The following is a 15,797-nucleotide window of genomic DNA, read 5'->3' as shown; positions in this document are numbered from 1 at the left end:
ACGTGTGGGCTCTCTCTAAGCGTGTATCTGCTCTCATGACCCTAACCCAGCCCACAGACGACAGTCGCCTCCTCCAACTGAAATAAAGTGTGAGCTTCAGCATGTTGCATTGACCCCCCCCCCCCCCCCCCCCCCAGTACTGCAAGCCTCTGCACATCCACAGTTCCAGAACACCAGAGACAACAACAGAAAGGAGACCACGGCACACCGGTGGCGGCCTCACCCCCCCCCCCCCACCCATCCACTACTGTCCCATACTATCAACCCAATCCCCCCTCCAACAGTCCCTATGGTCGCTCAAAGAAAGAGCCACGTGCCTCTGCGCCCACCAGCTCAAGAGCATTTGTTCTCGCTGTTGGTTGCTGTAAAGGATTTGCCTCCATAGACAGAAAAGCAGAGCGGATAACTTTTTGGAATTCAGCCTAGGGGGTCCTCTTCGACGTTTTGCTCACTCCAGGCTTCCACTCTCTCTCTCTTTCTCTCTCAGTCTTTCCCTACGGAAAGGTTGACACTTAAGAGGGTTTATTTATCCTGCAGAACTCAGGTAAGATGCATCCTGGTACTTTAGCCCCGGTGCTGTTATGTTGTGTTGCCAGATTGGACCGTTTGGACTGATTGGACTAATAAGCAAGTGTATAAGTAAATCTGTGTCTGAATCTGAGTAGAGCATTGTAGCCATGTGGGGCACAGGTGGGCAAAGAGGGACACTTCTGTCCATGGAGAAAAATAGCAGAGCTACTGAATGAAAGCATATTCTTCTAAGACTAATGAAGACTTGGTCTGAAGTGCAATTAAAGGGTTAAGGGCTAATTACATTGAAATCATTCAGTACTAATCAGAATAAGATAATGCTTAAGTCTCTAAAGCGAAATAAGTAAATAACTGTCCTGTGTCATTTCATTTTATTACAAAGTGTGCTTTTTAAAAAATGCAGTCGCATCTCATTCAGCATTCTACAGATATTGACCTCAACGCTTGACCTCAAGTAACGTTCAATGCAAGCATGTTGAATGTCAGTTGAATGTGATTGGGCTCCCGAGTGGCACAGCGGTCTAAGGCACTGCATCTCAGTGCTCGAGGCGTCACTACAGACACCCTGGTTCAAATCCAGGCTGTATCACAACCGGCTGTGTACAACTGGCCTAGCATTGTACGGGTTTGGTCGGTGTAGGCCGTCATTGTAAATAAGAATTTGTTCTTAACTGACTAAATAAAGGTTAAACGGCCAAGATGAATGCAGAAGTTATGAGGCATCCATTAGTCTCTGCAGTACATAGGACCTTGGTGATTGTTCTGTGTTACAAATAGTATTCGTTTTGCGTTGAACTACTGAACTGAATGTTTATTTTCTAGTGCCTCGGGTGCAAGATCAATGAGTGAGACAGTTAGCGCTGCGTTTCCTCAACCATAAAGGAATCTCTATGGACGTTTTATCATCTGTAAACAGGGAGGTGTTCCAGAGGTGTCATGACTGTTGGCTGGATGGTCATGAATCACTGTCTCAGGAAATACCATCCAGCTTTTATATCCATCATTTGTTGTTGCTTAGTTCTACATGAGCATTTTTTGGAGCCGGTAAATACTTACACCACTGCCCATCCTCCACTCTCACTTTGAAATGTAACACTTCGATATTTCAGTATAACCACGCTTGTGGAGTGTTGGAGTATTTTTGTATGTGTTTGAGGTTAATGAGTTGACATTTCTACATTGCATGTGGGTAGTAGATCGCATAAGTGGATTGCACAGTGTTGACAGTGATACAGAAATTGAACATTTCAGTTCAAAATAGGGTCCACACTGTCTCTGTGCAACTACAGAGACACTTTGCCATCCTGTGCTATTGAATATGACACATGTTCACATGTGCAATTCATTTCCTGAATTCACTGAATTAAAATGGAATTGACCCCAACCCTGGCTGCCTGCAACTTTGTGTAGTAGGACCTTAAAGGCATCCGTAAACCGTGCAATGGCTGACTGTGTTGCCTGTGCCCCATAGTTGACTGTGTTGCCTGTGCCCCATAGTTGACTGTGTTGCCTGTGCCCCATGGTTGACTGTGTTGCCTGTGCCCCATGGTTGACTGTGTTGTCTGTGCCCCATGGTTGACTGTGTTGCATGTGCCCCATAGTTGACTGTGTTGCCTGTGCCCCATAGTTGACTGTGTTGCCTGTGCCCCATGGTTGACTGTGTTGCCTGTGCCCCATGGTTGACTGTGTTGTCTGTGCCCCATGGTTGACTGTGTTGCCTGTGCCCCATGGTTGACTGTGTTGTCTGTGCCCCATGGTTGACTGTGTTGTCTGTGCCCCATAGTTGACTGTATGGTCTGTGCCCCATAGTTGACTGTGTTGCCTGTGCCTCATGGTTGACTGTGTTGCCTGTGCCCCATGGTTGACTGTGTTGCCTGTGCCCCATAGTTGACTGTGTTGCCTGTGCCCCATAGTTGACTGTGTTGCCTGTGCCCCATGGTTGACTGTGTTCCCTGTGCCCCATGGTTGACTGTGTTGTCTGTGCCCCATGGTTGACTGTGTTGTCTGTGCCCCATGGTTGACTGTGTTGTCTGTGCCCCATAGTTGACTGTGTTGTCTGTGCCCCATAGTTGACTGTGTTGCCTGTGCCCCATGGTTGACTGTGTTGCATGTACCCCATAGTTGACTGTGTTGCCTGTGCCCCATGGTTGACTGTGTTGCCTGTACCCCATGGTTGACTGTATTGTCTGTGCCCCATAGTTGACTGTGTTGTCTGTGCCCCATAGTTGACTGTGTTGCCTGTGCCCCATGGTTGACTGTGTTGCCTGTGCCCCATAGTTGACTGTGTTGCCTGTGCCCCATAGTTGACTGTGTTGCCTGTGCCCCATAGTTGACTGTATTGCATGTACCCCATAGTTGACTGTGTTGTCTGTGCCCCATGGTTGACTGTGTTGCATGTACCCCATAGTTGACTGTGTTGCATGTGCCCCATGGTTGACTGTGTTGCATGTACCCCATGGTTGACTGTGTTGCATGTGCCCCATGGTTGACTGTGTTGCATGTACCCCATGGTTGACTGTGTTGCATGTACCCCATAGTTGACGGTGTTGCCTGTACCCCATGGTTGACTGTGTTGCATGTACCCCATAGTTGACTGTGTTGCATGTACCCCATGATTGACTGTGTTGCATGTGCCCCATGGTTGACTGTGTTGCATGTGCCCCATGGTTGACTGTGTTGCATGTGCCCCATGGTTGACTGTGTTGCATGTGCCCCATGGTTGACTGTGTTGCATGTGCCCCATGGTTGACTGTGTTGCATGTGCCCCATGGTTGACTGTGTTGCCTGTGCCCCATGGTTTACTGTGTTGCATGTACCCCATAGTTGACGGTGTTGCCTGTACCCCATAGTTGACTGTGTTGCATGTACCCCATAGTTGACTGTGTTGCCTGTGCCCCATGGTTGACCTTGCTGCATGTACCCCATAGTTGACTGTGTTGCATGTGCCCCATGGTTGACTGTGTTGCCTGTGCCCCATGGTTCACTGTATTGACTGTGCCATTGACTCTGTCCCTCTGCCTTTCTGTGAACTGCGGTGCGTAGAGCCTCACCACCGTCGCAGTGTCACTCAGGATGCACAGCTTTATGGGAGGGGGCCTGTTCTGCGCCATAGTGGGGAACATCCTGCTGGTGGTCTCAACTGCGACAGACTACTGGATGCAGTACCGCTTGTCGGGGAGCTTCGCCCACCAGGGCCTGTGGAGGTACTGCATGTCGGGCAAGTGCTACATGCAGACGGACAGCATCGGTGAGTGGGGCGCACTGGGGACCCATAGCACCACTGGGATTGCCTGTACGGCATCCATATTAGGAAGTCCCTCAGTTGTCAGACGAAACTCCCTTAGTTGAAGGACTTCCTAATATGAATGTTGTATGCCTTTCTTACCTATGTTCAGGACTACCAAGGAGGACTGTAATGAAGGAGATGACTGAATGACTGAAATAGCAACATGTGCCATTAGACTCAGACTCAATAGAATCAATACGTGTTTTAGAATCAATATGTTTTTACAGTTAACTATGGAGGCAAATCATGCACCCGTTGGCCCTAATTGGCTGGCACTAGTGTAGGTGATAAAAAACATTTGGAGCATTAGACTGAATGAATGGGTCAAGACACAGTTTTCACAGGCGTGTGGGCTTGCGACTTTCTCTAATCTTTGAAATTGTATCTGTCCTCTCTTTTTCTTGTTTTATTCCCCTCTCTCTCTCTTTGTCCTTAGCCTACTGGAATGCCACCCGTGCCTTCATGATCCTGTCAGCCATGTCGTGCTTCGCCGGCATCATCGCAGGCATTCTCTCCTTTGCCCATTTCTCCGCCTTCGAGAGGTTCAACCGCTCCTTCGCTGCAGGGATCATGTTCTTCGTCTCCAGTGAGTCCCACTGGACATTGCGAAGCTAACAGAGCTAGACACAATACACAAATACGCACAGCCTCAATACACAAATGTAAATGAATTCAGGAAAAATCATTATGTCTATGTTTACTGACCTGACCGCTATTTTGCCTACAGTTCTGTCTACTGTACATTGGGAGTCAGAATTTGAATTTGTCCTATCTTACTATCCGCCAGCTCTCTTTGTTCTGCTTGCAATGGCCATCTACACTGGAGTGACGGTGAACTTCCTGGGGAAGCGCTTCGGTGACTGGCGCTTCTCTTGGTCCTACATACTGGGCTGGGTGGCACTGCTCATGACCTTCTTTGCAGGTAAAAATGATAAAGATATAAATATGGATGGAGGGCCCACTTGCCAGAAATTCTGTTTGAGCATGGGCAGCACCATTACAAGCTTACACAATTTAAAAGCTGTCAACTGGGTGGGACTTCCTGTAGGTTAAGGAAGGATCATAGAATTCCATCCAGATCAGCGGGAGGGATCAGCCAAAGAATTATACTCCTGAGCAAATATTCCAACACTGCAGGTGGCAGTAAATCACCAACTTTGGCTGTATGGATGTTTTGACAAAAAACACAATCCCGCACAGTAGGTGGCGGTATGCACCTTTTCCGTTTGTTTAAAGATCGTCGATAAATGTATAGAAGAAGATAATATTCAACTACAAAAATGTAGGAGCTGCCAATGCTGTCACAGAAGCATCAATGGCAAATATAGGAGTGTGCCCTCTTTTGTTCTCTATGGATGAGCAGAACTAGAATCAGATGGCATATGTTCTTCTCATCTCCTAAATCATTATTTAAAATCCCGAATGCTAGTCAAATAGAGTCAAACCAAACACTGCAGAATGTCATCAATTGTTGCAGTTTTATTGATGAAACATGCAGACAATGCTGGTATTTATTGATAACAGATCATACACTATTCTTTATGTACAGTTGAAGTCGGAAGTTTACATACACTCAGGTTGGAGTCATTAAAACTTGTTTTTCAACCACTCCACAAATTTCTTCTTAACAAACTATAGTTTTGGCAAGTCGGTTAGGCCATCTACTTCGTGCGTGACACAAGTAATTTTCCCAACAATTGTTTACAGACAGATTATTTCACTTAAAATTCACTGTATCACAATTCCAGTGGGTCAGAAGTTTACATACACTATGTTGACTGTGCCTTTAAACAGCTTGGAAAATTCCAGAAAATGTTGTCATGGCTTTAGAAGCTTCTGATGGGCTAATTAACCTAATTTGAGTCAATTGGAGGTGTTGACTGTGTTGTAATTGTAGACCTCCACAAGTCTGGTTCATCCTTGAGAGCAATTCTCGAATGCCTGAAGGTACCACGTTCATCTGTACAAACAATAGTACACAAGTATAAACACCATGGGACCACACGGCAGTCATACCGCTCAGGAAGGAGACGCGTTCTGTCTCCTAGAGATAAACGTACTTCGGTGCGAAAAGTGCAAATAAATCCCAGAACAACAGCAAAGCACCTTGTGAAGTTGCTGGAGGAAACAGGTACAAAAGCATCTATATCCACAGTAAAACGAGTCCTATATCAACATAACCTGAAAGGCCGTTCAGCAAGGAAGAAGCCACTGCTCCAAAACTGTCATAAAAAAGCCAGACTCCGGTTTGCAACTACACATGGGGACAAAGATCGTACTTTTTGGAGAAATGTCCTCTGGTCTGATGAAACAAAAATATAACTATTTGGCCATAATGACCAACGTTATGTTTGGAGGAAAAAGGGGGATGCTTGCAAGCCGAAGAACACCATCCCAACCGTGAAGCACGGGGGTGGCAGCATCATGTTGTGGGGGTGCTTTGCTGCAGGAGGGACTGGTGCACCTCACAAAATAGATGGCATCATGAGGTAGGAAAATTATGTGGATATATTGAAGCAACATCTCAAGACATCAGTCAGGAAGTTAAAGCTTGGTCGCAAATGGGTCTTCCAAATGGACAATGACCCCAAGCATACTTCCAAAGTTGTGGCAAAATGACTTAAGGACAACAAAGTCAAGGTATTGCAGTGGCATTCACAAAGCCCTGACCTCAATCCCATAGAACATTTGTGGGCAGAACTGAAAAAGTGTGTGCGAGCAAGGAGGCCTACAAACCTGACTCAGTTACACCAGCTCTGTCAGGAGGAATGGGCCAAAATTCAATTTATTGTGGGAAGCTTGTGGAAGGCTACCTGAAATGTTTGACCCAAGTTAAACAATTTAAAGGCAATGCTACCAAATACGAATTGAGTGTATGTAAACTTCTGACCCACTGGGAATGTGATGAACGAAATCAAAGCTGAAATAAATCATTCTCTCTACTATTATTTTGACATTTCACATCCTTAAAGTAAAGTGGTGATCCTAACTGACCTAAGACAGGGAATTTTTACTAGGATTAAATGTCAGGAATTGTGAAAAACGGAGTTTAAATGTGTTTGGCTAAAGTGTATGTAAACTTCCGACTTCAACTGTATCTCTATGGGGACTGCCTCAAGTAGCATGGATGCTGGACAGTTGTTGATTTATTTATTTTTTCTTTTGCAGGAATATTTTACATGTGTGCCTACAGAATGCATGAATGCAGGAGAGTGGTGGGCCCACGCTAAAAGAGAGAGGAAAGCCAGTGAAAAGATTGCAAATCCGTGACATTTTGGCCCCGCAATTCCAACACGATGAAAGATTCAAGCTTACACCAATAGACATATCACTGAAATATAGAAACTGTACTAGGAAATTGAGAACCAAAGATTAATACAAATGTTAGGTTCTGCCTGAGCAGTTTACGTGTCATTTTAATAAAGCTATAACTCTAACAGTAAAACATTTATACTCTTTCTTACATTCAGCGTTGAAACTCTTGAATACAGAAAGGTCTTTGCAACACAAATATGTTGGCAGATTCATGCCAATACAAATAGAGGTAGAAAATATTTAGCATTATTATTATTATGTAATTCAAATGGGTAACACAGAACATACTCTAACCAGACAAATTAATATTTTAAAGGATAACAACCAAGCTTTCACATAGTGTGCAATTCAAAAGGGTAACAGAAGCTACTGTGATGAAACAAATGAATCATGTATGAAGTGCTCACTTTTGTAAATGGAATGTAAACATTTAAACATTTAAATATGAATGACTTTGGCAAAAAAAAGGTACAGTTCACAGAAATGTTTAAAACACAAACTACATATTATCTGAAATATACTTTATATAGCTGGGTCGTTCCCCGAATAGATTGCCTTTGGTCATTTCAATAAAACACTCAATTTAACATTAGGATCACATACATCAATGCTTTAACTAAGCTAAGCCTTTAAAAAAAAAATATTTACGCATTCTAATGTGTGTTTTCATTAAAGTAAGGTTTTAGTTCTCTGAAAATCCCCATTTAGGCATGTCCAATGTCATGTTTGTTCACCTTCTACGAAGACATATGTCTACTTAATTACAAGTCCCAGTTATTTTGTTACTTTAGGAAAGTAATGGCTGAAGATTTTTACTTATTTAATGATTCATTTACATTTGTCCCTCGGGTTTATGTTATTAATAACCCTGTAACATGAACTGAACTCTCGTTTAAATATGGTAAAACTATTCCTTTTTAAATGATTGAATCAAAAGAAAAATGCACCATCCAGTAATATAGCCATATCATTGTGTAAAAGCAGGTGAGCCTGTTCTTTCTATTTTAGGCCATTTTCTGGTGTTTTATGCTGGGAAACTGAGCGCGTCAAGCATAACCCACCAACTCTGTGTTACCCAGAGATAGATAGGCTAGAAATGTTTGTACAAGTTACTAGAAATGGGGAATGCTTCCATTCCTCGTCACAAAGGGAGTTATGGCTGATTTAAGATGTTGTTAACCCTATTACAGTCAATCCTGTTACTTTAATTTGAATTTGTATAGTTATTCTTCTTAATTGAATGTCTTGAGATGGGAAAACATATTTTTTTATGAAGTTGGACATTTGATCTTTATGACAGAATTAAAACATTTGGTAAAATGAATAGTTATTTTTGACAAAATTACCCAAAAGGCACTTACGGTGACTACATGTTCTACTCTTGGCCAATATCGGCTATTGTGCTTTCCCTTTGGATCGCAGCCTGACCCTGTCGCAGTCCCAGCATCTTGCAGATGGACATCTTGATAGTGATGCGGAAGGTGGAGGAGGAGAAGTAGAAGATGATAGGGTCCAGGCAAGTGTTGAAGGCGCTGAGCAGAAGGGTGTAGTACCTCAACGGGGGGCTGCGGCCTGTGATAAAACCCAGTATATGGGAGAAGTTGTAGGGAAAGACACACACAAGGAAGACGGCCAGAGTACCCAGCGCCATCCCGATGGCCTTCTGCTTCTGGCCCGGACTGATCCTGGGGAGCATGTACAGGATCCAGATACAGCGGAGGTAGCAGAAGATGCAAACCATGAGAGGAACCAAGCAGAGCATGACGAAGAACTCCAGACGCACCGGGAGGAGGATGGCCAGCTGTTGTTCGGTGAAGTTCTCGTAGCAGACGGAGGTGTTGCTTTGGGAGAGGTCCGGGTGGTGCTGGATGATGAACACGATGCTGCAGTGGGCAGTGGTGAGAAGCCAGATGATTGTGCTGGCCACCACAGAATACAAAGGTTTGTGGAGTTGGCGGTAGGTGATGGGGAAGGCAACCGCCAGGTACCAGACCACACTGACAGCCATCAACAGGAGAGAACTGGTGTAGATAGTGGAGAAGAAGGTGTAGGAAGTTATGGAGCATAGGAACTCGGGCAGGTACCGGAGGCAGCCTCGTACAGCCTCGTACATCTTAAGAGGCAGGAAGAGAAGAAAGAGGAGGTCGGACACAATCAGGTTGAGCAGGAAGATGTCTGTGGGAGTGGGCTTGTTGTGGATCTTGACGCTGAAGGCGTAGAGTGCCAGGATGTTGGCAGGCAAGCCAATCAGGAAGGTGATGATGTAGATGGACAGAATCACCTCACTTTTCACCCACAACATGGCTTTGAAGCTATAAGATAAACAAAACCAAAAATAACACATTCAGGGTGCCCAATAATCATATTTTCAAATGATACAAATTTTGTTTTCAATGTATTTTTGTTACAATATCTCAGCCAACTTCTTATTACCCACAGTACACTTGCAGCTCAACAGTGAAAACCTTAAAGGGAGAAGGAAAACACATTCTTAATTCCAAATGATCATAACCTACCTGGCTGTAGATGTGTATTTATTTTTAATCAGGAATTGGAGAGCTCAGCCAAGGGTAGTAATTTAAGATCTGTTACGTGCCAGCATATATAGTAGTCAAGCAGACCTGTCTGAGTGTACAGCAGACGCATTGAACAGTGGTCTGCAAACGTGAGGAGTTGAGACTGTATGGTAACGGTTAACTAAAATGCAAAACATTGCTGTGTTTATATTTGATATTATATATGTGTAGGAGGGAGTGTAATACCAACGTCTAATTTCAATATCTTTTTTTGTAAATAGTGTACAAACAAAGAGAACAGTCATGTCAATTATAACAGGGTACTATAATCCTAACATTTATTTTCCCATGTGCCCAAGGTTGAGATAACATCATATGTGTATTAGCATTTTGCTAACACTTGATGAGTACTGCAGCAACAAACACTAATTGTTACTGTATGTGTCCATGTGGTTGTGGCTCAGGTTTGGAATAATCTATTGGCATTTTGATGCCACTTCATCAATAACTACTGTATAATAACAAGTTACAAATATTAATGGGCTGAAAAGCAATACTCTTTCAAAGAGAACAGTTATGTAAAGATTGGCAGCTTCACAATGAACCTTTCAGGTTTTCATTTTACCCGTATTTTACCAGGTATGTTGACTGAGAACACATTCTCATTTACAGCAACAACCTGGGGAAAGTTACAGTGGATAGGAGGGGGATGAATGAGCCAATTGGAACCTGGGGATAATTTGGTGTCCAAGATGGTATGTGGGCCAGATTGGGAATTTAGCCAGGACACCGGGGTTAGCACCCCTACTCTTAGGATAAGTGCCATGGGATCTTTAGTGACCACAGAGAGCCATGACACCCGTTTAACGTCCCATCCGAGAGACAGCTTGCTACACAGGGCAATGTCCCCAATCAATGCCCTGGGGCATTTTTATGTTTTTTTAGACCAGAGGAAAGAGTGCTTTCTACTAGCCCTCCAACACCACTTCCAGCAGCATCTGGTCTCCCATCCAGGGACCAACTATGACCAACCCTCCATAGCTTCAGAGTCAATTGAGTTTAGTTAAGTATAGTTTTCAGCTATACTTTTCATGGCTGTTTATTTACCACTACAGACAGATGCTGGCACTAAGACCACACTCAGTCAGCTGTATAAGGAAATAAGCAAACAGGAAACCACTCACCCAGAGGTGGTGCTCCTAGTGGCCGGAGACTTTATTAATGCAGGGAAACTTAAATCAGTTCTACCAAATTTCTATCAACATGTTAAATGTGCAACCAGAGGGAAGAAAATCTAGATCACCTGTACTCCACACACAGAGACGCGTACAAAGCTCTCCCTCGCCCTCCATTTGGTAAATCCGACCACAACTCTATCCTCCTGATTCCTGCCTACAAGCAAAGATTCAAGCAGGAAGCACCAGTGACTCGGTCTATAAAAAAGTGGTCAGATGAAGCAGATGCTAAACTACAGGACTGTTTTGCTATCACAGACTGGAACATGTTCCGGGATTCTTCCAATGGCATTGAGGAGTACACCACATCAGTCAGTGGCTTCATCAATAAGTGCATTGAGGACGTTGTCCCCACAGTGACTGTACGTACATACCCAAACCAGAAGCCATGGATTATAGGCAACATTCGCACTGAGCTAAAGACTAGAGCTGCCGCTTTCAAGGTGCGGGACCCTAACCCGGAAGCTTACAAGAAATCCTGCTCTGCCCTGCGACGAACCATCAAACAGGCAAGCGTCAATACAGAGCTAAGATTGAATCCTACTACACCGGCTCTGACGCATGTCTTATGTGGCAGGGCTTGCGAACTATTACAGACTACAAAGGGAAGCACAGCCGCGAGCTGCCCAGTGACGCGAGCCTACCAGACAAGCTAAATCACTTCTATGCTCGCTTCGAGGCAAGCAACACTGAAGCATGCATGAGAGCATCAGCTGTTCCGGACGACTGTGTGATCACGCTCTCCGTAGCCGACGTGAGTAAGACCTTTAAACAGGTCAACATACACAAGGCTGCGTGGCCAGACAGAGCACCAGGACTTGTGCTCCGGGCATATGCTGACCAACTGGCAGGTGTCTTCACTGAAATTTTCAACATGTCCCTGATTGAGTCTGTAATACCAACATGTTTCAAGCAGACCACTTAGTCCACATAGTCCCTGTGCCCAAGAGCACAAAGGCAACCTGCCTAAATGACTACAGACCCATAGCACTCACGTCCGTAGCCATGAAGTGCTTTGAAAGGTTGGTAATGGCTCACATCAACACCATTATCCTAGAAACCCGAGACCCACTCCAATTTGCATACCGCCCACACAGATCCGCAGACACTGCAATCTCTATTGCACTCCACACTGCCCTTTCCCACCTGGACAAAAGGAACACTTATATGAGCATGCTATTCATTGACTGTAAGCTCAGCGTTCAACACTATAGTACCCTCAAAGCTCATCACTAAGCTAAGGATCCTGGGACTTAACATCTCCCTCTGCAACTGGATCCTGGACTTCCTGACGTGCCGCCCCCAGGTGGTGAGGGTAGGTAGCAACACATCTGCCATGCTGATCCTCAACACTGGAGCTCCCCAGGGGTGCGTGCTCAGTCCCCTCCTGTACTCCCTGTTCACCCATGACTGCATGGCCAGGCCCGACTCCAACACCATCATTAAGTTTGCAGACGACACAACAGTGTGTTGATGTGCCTGATCACCGACAACGACAATACAGCCTATAGGGAGGAGGTCAGAGACCTTGCCGGGTGGTGACAGAATAACAACCTATCCCTCAACGTAACCAAGACTAAGGAGATGATTGTGGACTACAGGAAAAGGAGGACCGAGCATGCCCTCATTCTCATCGACGGGGCTGTAGTGGAGCAGGTTGAGAGCTTCAAGTTCCTTGGTGTCCACATCAGTAACAAACTAGAATGGTCCAAACACACCAAGACAGTCGTGAAGAGGGCACGACAATGCCTATTCCCCCTCAGGAAACTGAAAAGATTTGGCATGTGTCCTCAAATCCTCAAAAGGTTCTACAGCTGCAACATCGAGAGCATCCTGACTGGTTGCATTACTGCCTGGTACGGCAATTGCTTGGCCTCTGACCACAAGGCACTACAGAGGGTAGTGCGTACGGCCCAGTACATCACTGGGGCTAAGCTGCCTGCCATCCAGGACTTCTACACCAGGCGGTGTCAGAGGAAGGCCCTAAAAATTGTCAAAGACCCCAGCCACCCTAGTCATAGAGTGTTCTCTCTACTACCGCATGGAAAGCGGTACCGGAGTGCCAAGTCTAGGACAAAAAGTGTCTGTATGTGTCTGTATGTAGCCTCGCTACTTGTATAGCCTCACTACTGTATATAGCCTGTCTTTTTACTGTTGTTTTATTTCTTTACTTACAGTACCTATTGCTCACCTAATACCTTTTTTGCACTATTGGTTAGAGCCTGTAAGTAAGCATTTCACTGTAAGGTCTACACCTGTTGTATTCAGCGCACATGACAAATAAACTTTGATTTGATTTGAAGTGAGCAGTGGGATGCAGGGTGGTATGCTGCTGGCAGATATGCTGCTGGCAGGTCTCTGTCTAGTCTACATCAGGAGGAGGAGGAGAAGTAGAAGGAGGAGGAGAAGTAGAATGTCATAGGATCCAGGACGGTGTTGACCGTGGTCAGGTGCAGAGCGTAGAGCCGCCACTCCACATTGTCTTGGATGATGAACCCCTGTACATGGGTGACGTTATAGGGCAGGAAGCAGACAAAACCAGTAGGGTCCCAGCCATTCCAACGGCTCTCTTCCTTTTCTCTGCACAAAGGTTAGGGGTCCTATTGAGGATGAGGATGAAGTTTAGGTAGCAGAACACACAGGCCAGCAGTGGCACGATGTATAGAACCACACACAGCTCCAAGCGCATGGGAAGCGCATGGGAAGCACCACCTTCAGCTGCTCCTGGGTGAAGTTCTCATAGCAGGCATAGAAATCAGATGAGGTCTGGTTCTCCACGATGTAGATGAAGCAGAGCTGAAGATGCACACCACCAGGTTGCTCACCACTACGTACAAGAGCTTGCGGCGGAGCCTGCGCGGGACAGGGAAGGCCACACACAGGTAGCGGTCAACATTGACCACCATCAGCAGGAGGGAGCTGGTGTAGATGAAGGAGAAGAAGACAAAAGAGGTAATGTTGCAGAGAGGGCTGGGGAGAGTCCAGACCATGCCAGAGGCTGCCTCGTGCATCTTGGGGGGCAGGAAGAGCAGGAAGATAAGGTCGGACACGATCAGGTTGAGCAGGAGGATGTCTGTAGGAGTGGGCTTTTTGTGGATCTTGATGGTATTGAAGGCGTAGAGTGCCAGGATGTTGCCAGGCAGGCACATCAGGAAGGTAATGATGTAGACGGACAGGATCACCTCACTCCTCACCACAATGGCTCTCAACTGAGGACAAGCAGAGAACGACAGCAACTATTATCTATATTTGATCATGTAGCACTCAATGTAAGATGAAAAATTGTCAACTTTAAATTTAGATCAACCATGATCTCAAATGATGATGTAATGGATGCAGCTTGCTGAGGAAATGTTGAAATAAAAATGAAACCATCCATGAAATCATCTCTGATTCCATTTTTTATATTTCAAACCCAACTCCGCCATCTGGAAATAAAAGCATCATGGTAGAATGTAGATTGTTTAAATTGTTGTTTGAGATTAATTGTATCAGTAGGCTATTTAATTAACTACATAAATTGGCAGTGTGCTGTCAGGACCAAGTCTTAAATAAAAAATAATGAACATTGAAGTATTACTCACGCTATCAACGGTTCATCAAACAGAGGATATGGTGGAAAGTCCAAGGCTGTCCGCTACACAGGCTTCACGGAAAGTTATTTGTGCAGAGCGATTGTCATCGATTTGGGATTAATGTCACTTCTCTCCTCAGCTCTGTTGGGGAGGACTGTCCACCTCTTTCTAACTGCATGCTCCTAATTTTACTTGAAAAAATATTTTCTCTCTAGCTCATTTTAGCAGAACAAGTAAGCAGTCAATAAATGGGTGGTTTGTATATAATGAGATAAGCAACGGTGTAATAAACCAAGTGTAACAGCCATCACTGGGACTAAATCATTGAAGTTTTGCATAACTGTCACCATAAGGTGTGCCTTCGACTAAGGGGTTAATTAAGGTGCTACCCTCTTAGAAAAAAGGGTTCCAAAAGGGTTCTTCAGCTGTCCCCATAGGAGAACACTTTTTGGTTCCAGTTAGAACCCTTTTGGGTTCCAGGTAGAATCCTTTTGGGTTCTATATACATGGAATCCAAAAGGGTTCTACCTGGAACCAAAAGGGTTCTTGAAAGGGTTCTTCTATGGGGACAGCCGAAGAACCATTTAAGGTTCTAGATAGCACCTTTTTTTCTAAGAATGTACTGTTCTACCCAATCAATGCTTCTTTGTTTTGGTGCTTTGGGGTGGACCCTGATTGAATAATCAATATACACTGAGTATACAAAACATTCTGATCACCTGCTCTTTCCATGACATAGACTGACCAGGTGAATCCAGGTGAAAGCTATGATCCGTTATTGATGTCACTTTTTAAATCCACTTAAATCAGTATAGATGAAGGGGAAGACAATTGAGACATGAGAGAGTGAATGGGCAAGACAAACGATGTAACTGACTTTGAACGGGGTATGGTAATAGGTGCCAGACCTAGGGCTGTTATGGTGCCCATATTACCTCACACCTGCGGTCACGAGTCATGAAGGCAGTCAAATTCCACGTGACCGTTTAGTCACAGTAAATAGGCTTCTCCAAGCTCTGATGCTGCTGATGGTCATTTGTAGCCTACCAAACTTGCTAACTGCCTGGTACTCAGCACTCTATTGTCCTTCTAATCACATATTAAGCACATTGTTTCTCTTCACAACAGGAGTATAGCCTACCTGGCTGGCATGGAAATGAGCCACGGGGAAAGCGTCCTCCATTCGCTATTTAAGTGCATAGATGTCATGTATTTTTTTTACCCTGTTTCCAGACAGGTGTATGATAATGGTCCATTCTAATCAAAAGAAAAATCTAAATTCCACTCCTATTATTTAGTATATGTAAAGACATGATTAAATCAAGAATAGTCTGATGGG

General features: G+C 44.7%; 2 protein-coding genes and 1 pseudogene across 3 annotated transcripts; 1 reads left to right on the top strand and 2 right to left on the bottom strand.

Moving 5' to 3' along the window:
• Nucleotides 1-302: 302 nt before the first annotated feature.
• LOC139564504 (lens fiber membrane intrinsic protein-like) lies at nucleotides 303-7,267 on the top strand. Of its 2 annotated transcripts, XM_071384077.1 has the most exons (6): nucleotides 303-544; nucleotides 1,354-1,575; nucleotides 3,574-3,778; nucleotides 4,254-4,403; nucleotides 4,605-4,739; nucleotides 6,986-7,267. In XM_071384077.1, the coding sequence occupies exons 2-6, from the start codon at nucleotides 1,468-1,470 to the stop codon at nucleotides 7,045-7,047; spliced, it is 660 nt and encodes a 219-aa protein (XP_071240178.1). In that variant the 5' UTR covers nucleotides 303-544; nucleotides 1,354-1,467; the 3' UTR covers nucleotides 7,048-7,267. The 2 variants fall into 2 exon arrangements, with proteins under 2 accessions (XP_071240178.1, XP_071240179.1); XM_071384078.1 differs by lacking the exon at nucleotides 1,354-1,575 and having other exon boundaries at nucleotides 6,986-7,266.
• Nucleotides 7,268-8,507: 1,240 nt separating this feature from the next.
• Nucleotides 8,508-9,434, bottom strand: LOC139564107 (free fatty acid receptor 2-like). The gene has a single exon (XM_071383305.1). The coding sequence runs from the start codon at nucleotides 9,432-9,434 to the stop codon at nucleotides 8,508-8,510; it is 927 nt and encodes a 308-aa protein (XP_071239406.1).
• Nucleotides 9,435-12,762: 3,328 nt separating this feature from the next.
• LOC139564106 (free fatty acid receptor 2-like) lies at nucleotides 12,763-15,641 on the bottom strand (annotated as a pseudogene).
• Between the last annotated feature and the right edge of the window lie 156 nt (nucleotides 15,642-15,797).

This window comes from Salvelinus alpinus, chromosome 35, assembly GCF_045679555.1.
Source record: "Salvelinus alpinus chromosome 35, SLU_Salpinus.1, whole genome shotgun sequence".
Classification (NCBI taxonomy): domain Eukaryota; kingdom Metazoa; phylum Chordata; class Actinopteri; order Salmoniformes; family Salmonidae; genus Salvelinus; species Salvelinus alpinus.
This window is presented reverse-complemented; position numbering and strand designations above follow the sequence as displayed.

What these genes read in the sequence shown, in the direction of transcription:
- LOC139564504 (XM_071384077.1), top strand. Translation starts at nt 1,468, where the DNA reads ATGACTGTTGGCTGGATGGTCATGAATCACTGTCTCAGGAAATACCAT. An exon ending in ATGAGCATTTTTTGGAGCCG is followed by an intron (nt 1,576 to 3,573) that starts GTAAATACTTAC and finishes TGCGGTGCGTAG; the next exon opens with AGCCTCACCACCGTCGCAGT. An exon ending in GCTCATGACCTTCTTTGCAG is followed by an intron (nt 4,740 to 6,985) that starts GTAAAAATGATA and finishes TTTCTTTTGCAG; the next exon opens with GAATATTTTACATGTGTGCC.
- LOC139564107 (XM_071383305.1), bottom strand. Translation starts at nt 9,434, where the DNA reads ATGTTGTGGGTGAAAAGTGAGGTGATTCTGTCCATCTACATCATCACC.